General features: G+C 40.4%; 1 protein-coding gene across 2 annotated transcripts in view; it reads right to left on the bottom strand.

The window, feature by feature from the left end:
* Positions 1-7953, bottom strand: part of ADORA2B (adenosine A2b receptor) — a 95327-nt gene continuing 87374 nt past the window's right edge. For both annotated transcript variants that reach the window (XM_088453669.1, XM_088453668.1), the window contains one exon: positions 1-816. In XM_088453669.1, the coding sequence (XP_088309795.1) occupies positions 126-816 (691 nt within the window). In that variant the 3' untranslated portion in view covers positions 1-125. The remainder of the gene's footprint in view (positions 817-7953) is intronic.

Below are 7953 nucleotides of genomic sequence, written 5' to 3'. Positions count from 1 at the left end.
AGTGGTCAATCATGACATCCGCAATGGTCCAAGTAACAAATTTACAGTATAAGTCCATGAAACCCAACTACACATGTGGAGGTTTCTCCATGTGGGTTGCAGGAAACAGTGTACATGTATAGGGGTCACATGATGGCATTCCCAGCACTTACACTGCTGACGTGCAAGTGTCTGGTGTGCCCGATGCTGCCGTTGGGACACTTGGAAAAGTTGTCCTTTTTGCAGACAAGGTACTTTGAAATAATCTTATGGAAGGTGTAGCGAAAGTCCCTTATTTTGTAAGCATATATGATCGGGTTCACTACTGAGTTGGCGTGAGACAAGATGATTGCCATATACATAACCCAGTCTGGCTTTTTCTTGTAAAACTCTGGGTCAAAGAGCGTGATGCAGTTCAGTATGTGGATGGGCAACCAGCAAAAAGCGAAGAGACCCACAATGATCGCCAAGGACTTGGCCGCATTCACTTCTTTCTGCAGAGTGGTCCTTGAGTTGTCTGCGCCTACACACTTTAGTTCAATCTGTCTGAGTTGCTTGCGGGCAACCATGAAGATTTTAATGTATATCCCCAGCATGATCAACAGTGGAAGTAGAACACAACCGAAAAAATTGAAGTACACCATGTAGGTCATTGTAACCACTTTTTCAAACAAACATGAAACGATTCGGTTCTGGCTGGATATGGTATCATTTGTACCACAGTCTCTATCGAAGCAATTCCAGCCCATCAGCGGGGTCAATCCGATACCAAAAGATAGAATCCAGAAGACAGCGATAATGGCTCTTGCTCTCTTTCCAGTGACCAAACTTTTGTACCTGCAAAAATAAAACCACTTTGTTAAAGTATGTAATACACAAGTATTCAACCTAATTCAAAGTACATATACACTATAGCGGTACTCCTATAATCTAATATGGCAATACTCGTAGAATTATAATTTTCAGTTATGAAATTGGTATTTAATAAATGCTGACATTAAGAAAAGGCCTCAAAATCTGCATGAATGACCTCTCATACAGGGTTTGCTCTTTTTAATTCTGGTTTTGTGTATTGTTGCACATTTTATATTTTATAAAATATTTTATATTATTTCTGTCTATATATTATCCTTCATTAAATAATTATATTACACTGCTTAATTTTTTGTATCGTATCTTTAGTATTAGTCACCAAACTCGTAATAAAAGTACATTTGTATAAGAACCACAAAACGCACAACTACAGCCACCCCTCCTAAATCACAACTAAACCATTAGTAAAAATTACAATATTTATTTTGGTGGTATTGCTTTTTATATCTATTATATTGTAACTTTGTTGTGTAAAACTAATCACTAAATAAAGATAACATTTAAGGATTTAAGTTTATTTTCTATTGAATGTTAGTAATAACAAACAAAATAGTCTAATACAGAGGTTCCCAAACTCCGCCATTACAGTCCACGTTTTAAGGGTATCCTTGCTTGAGCACTGGTGAATTAATTAGTACCTCAGTCAATTTGATATAACCATTTGAATGCTAGCATGGATATCCCTAAAACCTGGACTTTAATGGCGGAGTTTGGGAACCTCTGGTCTAATAAGTGAATGTTGCTGCAGAAATAATACACACAAAACAAGGGTTTAAGATGAATGTCAGTGATTTTAGATTATATTGTTACAGTTGTATCTCATTTCCTGCTAATTTTCCCACCATATAACTGGACAGACAAGTAACAGCAATAACTATCTATTAATCCCCAGCTTGGATAAACACATTATTCATATGCTGTAGCTTTCAGTGTAAGGCACTATTTTGTTTACCTATATTGTATACAGTATTTGACATGAGTTAAATAATTATTTGTTTAAAAAAATGTAATGTAAAACTGATCTTAACAAACAACAGTGAGAAAGCGCTCTGTAACATAAGCTGTTCCATGCATCAGATGCCTTAGCAGGAGATGGGATAAATACCAGGTAAATAGAAGTTTAATTGCAATGTGTGGAAAAGTAACGTCAGTAACAGAAAAGATAAATAAAAGCTGATGTTTCAAGTTGTAAGGCTAAGATTGATTACGATAGATAGCACCCCCGAAAGAGTAGGCACTTCTCTCGTATTCCGCCCACTTCCTAGCAAAGTGGGCAGAATGAGGAGAATCTGACTGGGAATCCGTGGTCAGTAAGTAGGGGACGGGGGCCTAATGTTGCGATTCTATGATAATTGCTTCATTCGGCCCCTGCCATATTCAAATATGCATGATTCACACCATTTTATAGCGGGGGGCGTGGCCTAATTATACAGATTGTCCTGTCCCGCCCCCATCACTGTCCACCTGCACCTCCTCTCTGGACTTCTCCCATAGAGGAAATATGAAAAGTCGGCAAGTATGAGATGATAGATAGATAGATAGATAATTGAATCATTTCAGAAGTTCTGTCCTGTCACCTCAATCAAAGCACCCCATAGGATTCCACTGCTAGGAGACGGGGCAGACCCTAGCCGGCTGCCGGAGAGAAGGAGGACCCACTTCCTAAATGGGGTAAGTATGGGAGCAGAAGAGAGGGAGGGCTCAAAATACTAGTATATAAATCGATCTGCCACTACAGTAAAATGACTCACATGGTGAAGTGAATAACATTGATTATCTTGTTACAATGGAACCTGTCAAGGTGTGGGATATTTTATGCAGCGGGTGAACACTCAGTTCTTGAAGTTGATGAGTTTGAAGCAAGAAAAATTGGGCAAGCGTAAGGATCTTGGCGGACTTTGACAAGGGCCAAATTGTGATGTTATAGGGCTGGGTCAGATCATCTTTAAAATGGGACGTCTTCTGGGAGTGTTCTCATTAGGAAGTGGTTAGTACCTACCAAAAGTGTTCCAAGATAGTACAACTAGTGTACCTGCGACAGGGTCATGGGTACCAAGGGTAGCTAGGGGTCCGAGCACCCCTGGGAAAGTAGGGGACTGGCGCTCCCCTCTCGTTGGCAGTTAGTAAACAGACTGTTGGTGGCTGTATGTTCGATGATCACCCCTCCCTCGTCCATATACTTTCTAAGAATAATTGTCCCACTCTTACAACTGTATTAAATCATATTATCCAACACAACACCATGCCAATCCATTTCAATTCAGCGACCCTCAAAATTCTGCCAAAACCAGGCCATGATCTCAGTAATCCCAGCTCTTACTGCCCTATATCTCTTCTCAATTTAGATTACAAAGTACTAACCAAAATAATGGCGGAGAGAGTGAAACATTTTACCTTCAATACTTCATGAAGATCAAGCTGTCTTGATTGCTGGCAGATGTTCGGTGGTCAATATCAGACATGTTTCATCAGCCATTTTAGCTGCCAATAACCCTTCCAACTCTACAGATAAAATTATACTGTCACTTGACGCGGAAAAGACATTTGACATGGTGTTGTGGTCTCATCTCTTTTCTACTCTGGAGAGATTTGGCTTTAGAGAAGAATTTCTGAATATTTTAAGAACTCTGTATTACAATCCCACTACACAGGTGGTATGTGATGGACACATCTCTGCCCCTTTCCTAATACAAAGAGGCACGCGACAGGCATGTCCACTATCCCCCCTACTATTTGCCTTGGCGCTCAAGCCTTTGGCAATTGCACTGAGATAACCCCCCCTTTTTCAGGGTATCATGGTTGTCAAAATAAATCTGCGAGTAGCGCTATTCGCAGATGACATGCTGCTATTTTTATCCTCCCCCTCTGATTCCGTCCTGAATTTTATGAGCATCATCGAGGATTCTCAGGTTATAAAATCAACATAGAGAAATCGGAGATCCTGGTTGTCTCTGGAGACTTGGCCTCAATCTCACAATCCCCTTCATTGAGCTCATTTAAGATTCTGGACACCCAGATTAAATACCTGGGGGTACAAATACCTGCTCAGATATTTAAACTTTACTCCCTAAAATTTTCACCTCTGCTTCAGTCAATAGGTAAGACGCTGGACCGATGGATGTTGCTACCCTCATCAATGCTTGGTAGATTAGCGGTAATTAAAAATGTCCTCTTCCCCAGATTATCATACATGATCCAAATGCTGCCCATCACATTATCTCGAGCAGATATTACTCGTATAACTAGATTATTTGTAAAGTTTAACTGGTCCAACAAAAAACCCAGAATAGCACAAGCCAAATTAAAACTCTACAGAAGATGGGGGAGTCAACTTTCCTGACCTTTTAAGCTTTACACATGCTGTACATTTTCATTACATAACAGATTGGCTTCTTTCACGCAGTACTTATACCATTTATCCTGTAGATTGTGAGCTAATGTAACCTTATTTCCCGGAAGCTCTCATACACACCCCGAAATCACTAATACCTCCTGAATATTTACATACCGTATATACTCGAGTATAACCCGAGTTTTTCAGCACATTTTTTGTGCTGAAAAAGTACCCCCTCGGCTTATACTCGAGTGAAGTGTAGCGCTGACCGGACGGAGTTCGGTCAGCGCTACACAGCACAAACACACAGCCACCGGAACCGACAGCTGTGTGTTTGTTGTAATCAGCAGCCGCTGAGAGTCTGTCAGACTCTCATCGGCTGCTGCTGCTCCCACTGCGGGAGCCATCTTCCGGCTCCTGCAGTGGGTAATGGGAGAGACGTCATGAGTAATGACATCTCTCCCATTCAAAGCGACCGGAGGAGCTGTTAGCGGCGGGACCAGGAGCGGGGGTTTCAGGTAAGTGATTTTTTTGTTTTGTTATTATTACGTCTCTCTCTACTGGAGGGGACTACTGGGGGCACTACCAGGGGGCGATTACTACAGGGGTCACTACCAGGGGGCGATTACTACAGGGGGCACTACCAGGGGGGAATTACTACTGGGGGCACTAAAGGGGGATTACCACTGGGGGAACTACCAGGGGGGGATTACTACTGGGGGCACTAAAAGGGGGGGATTACCACTGGGGGCACTACCAGGGGGGGATTACTACTGGGAGCACTGAAAGGGGGGATTACCACTGGGGGAACTACCAGGTGGGGATTACTACTGGGGGCACTAAAAGGGGGGGATTACCACTGGGGGAACTACCAGGGTGGGATTACTACTGGGGGCACTAAAATGGGGGGATTACCACTGGGGGCACTACAAGGGGGGTTACTACTGGGGGCACTGAAAGGGGGGATTACCACTAGGGGAACTACCAAGGGGGGATTACTACTGGGGGCACTAAAAGGGGGGGATTACTACTGGGGGCACTAAAAGGGGGGGATTACCACTGGGGGCACTACCAGGGGGGGATTACTACTGGGGGCACTGAAAGGGGGGATTACCACTGGGGGCACTACCAGCTGCTGCATTTCCCACCCTAGGCTTATACTCGAGTCAATAAGTTTTCCCAGTTTTTTGTGGTAAAAGTAGGTACCTCGGCTTATATTCGGGTCGATTTATACTCGAGTATATACGGTAACTTAATGTTCCATTACACGTACTTCACATGGTGGGTCATTAACAAATCCCGTAAGAGGAATCCTAGACATTCCAAATTCATCCCACTCTGGGGTAATCCACAGTTTCTCCCGGGAATGGAAAATCCTATTTTTAAAAGACTTCAGTTCAAATGTATTAGTTCTACAGCAGACATATTTGACCCGGGTGGCAAACTATTATCCTTTTCAGAGCTTAGAGAGAAATATGAACTCCCTCACTCTTACTGTACCTTTACATATATCTCCAACTAAGACATTATATACAATCAATACCGCTCCCTATGATGGAGACCTGTTCTCAGGATTTTTTGATGTCTCTAATCTCCCAGATTTCTAAAACTGTATATAGAACCAGATTTCTCTATAAAGAATTGATCTCATCTGAAACTTCTAAAGTTTGGTCAAAGACGTTGAAATCTTGGCAAACAGACATCCCCTCTATAATTATAGAAAGAGACCTTTTCAGAACTTTGAATTCATTATGCGCACCTTAAACTCTACCTTATTACAAGAAGTCCACCTTAAAACTTTAAACAGAGCATATGTTGCGCCTTCTCAACGCAAATATATGGTTCCTTCTGAGTCGGGATCTTGTAAAAAATGTAGATATTTCAATGCTTCCTTTATTCATTGTATGTGGGAGCGTGGAGCAATCAAAAAGTTTTGGAATAAACTAATAGTAGATTTGAATACTAATCTACAGCTTAATCTCACATTAGATCCATTAGCTCTTCTATTTGCAAACTTTGCTGGATGGGAATTAAATGCTGACACTCAGGCGTTAAAGCCTCTCTTTGTAATTGTTACTGTCGCAAAAAAGGTCATATTACGACACTGGACCACTCACTCCAAGTCTACAATTCAAGAAGTAAGGGAATTATTGCTAAAATTAATGTACTATGACAGATACTCTACCCTTCCACATATTGAGACAGGAGTGATTCGGTTCTACCACAAATGGGGGAGATTCATTGAATCTTTAGACTCAGAATCTCAAACACAAATACTTAAAATCTTCGAGAATACTGACTGGTTCCTCCTCAGGAAAATATCATAACTATTATGTTACCAATCTACAATACTACAACCCTCTCCGGAAATCTAGAATCCCACCCTTCTATTATGATAACTATCTTTCAATGAATGTTGCAAGGTTTATCTTATTCCATGTTATTATATATATATATATATATATATATATATATATATATATATATGTTTGGTTCAGTTCTATCTTTTCCTCTAGATATGTATTTGATGGATAAACAACGAATAATATTCATAGTCCGGAAATATTTTATATTTGTCTTTATACACCCCCCCCTATTTTTCCCTAATGTTTCTTCCCCTTGTCTGGTGTCCACTGTGTCTCTCCCTATGTTATGTCTTTAATTAAAACAGATTAGTGCGTTTGTTTGATTATTTTAGAAATTTTGCTATTTGAACACGAAAGTATGTAGTGAAATACGCTTTCTATTCTAAAATTTATGTCAACTTGTTTTGCTCTGATCTACATGAAGATATTTGGTCCCTTATATGTAGCTCCTGCTTTTTTTTTCTTGTAAGCATTTTCATATTCTGTTGATATATATGTCAAATATTTCTATTCAGTAAATATACCAATGTTCATATATTTTTGGTATAACAGTTATGAAAAACATTCAATAAAGATATTTTGAAAAAAACCACAAAAACTATTAGTGTTAATAAAAACTACAAATTAAATTTTCAGTTAAATAAAAGTTTATCAGGCTTCTTAGGTTCTTCCAATATACATAAAGTGTTTTCCCTTGTAGGCCTAAGCCTGTCAACAAACCAAATAAATAAATATGGCTTAAAAGTAAAATAGAATGAACTGTAGTTAAGAATGAGTTAATCCCGTAGGTATTGGACAAGGGATCCTGTTAAAATCCCGAAAGTCGGAATGCTGGTGCTTAAAATGCCGACACCGGAATCCTGAAACCTGTTGGAATACGACTGTAAGTAACGGGTTTAAGGTTAGGCACTAGGGGGAAGGTTAGGGTACGGGGAGGTTAGGTTTAGGCACTGGGGTGGAGGTTAGGTTCAAGTACCGGGGAGGGAGGGTTAGGCTAGGGAGAGGGTTAGAATACTGACCGACAAGTGTCATTATTATAACCCTGTCGGGATGCCAGCGTCGGGATTCTGACCGGCGGGATCCCAGATGCTGCCAACCCATACCGAACCCATTTGAAAGCGTTAAAATCAAATAATAGTGTAAGAAATATCAATATTAGGGTCTTGTGAGTTAGTTTTCTTGTCGATATATGAGTTATAAATCTGCCGCACAAATGTCAAAAGAGTTATAAGTCCTATGACTCATACAATGCTGATTTTGTTAATAAACAGTCAGAGAATCATAGTACAAGAAGGCCTTTGTTAGCACTTGGAAGGTTTGTCATTAGTATGTTAATTCTACTCAGGAGAGGAGATTGGTAGAGGTCATTAGAATGTATCTCTGAAGACATCCTGGAACCAG

The sequence above is a fragment of the Taudactylus pleione genome, unplaced genomic scaffold (genome assembly GCF_031769625.1).
Source record: "Taudactylus pleione unplaced genomic scaffold, aTauple2 ptg000585l, whole genome shotgun sequence".
Classification (NCBI taxonomy): Eukaryota; Metazoa; Chordata; class Amphibia; order Anura; family Myobatrachidae; genus Taudactylus; species Taudactylus pleione.
This window is presented reverse-complemented; position numbering and strand designations above follow the sequence as displayed.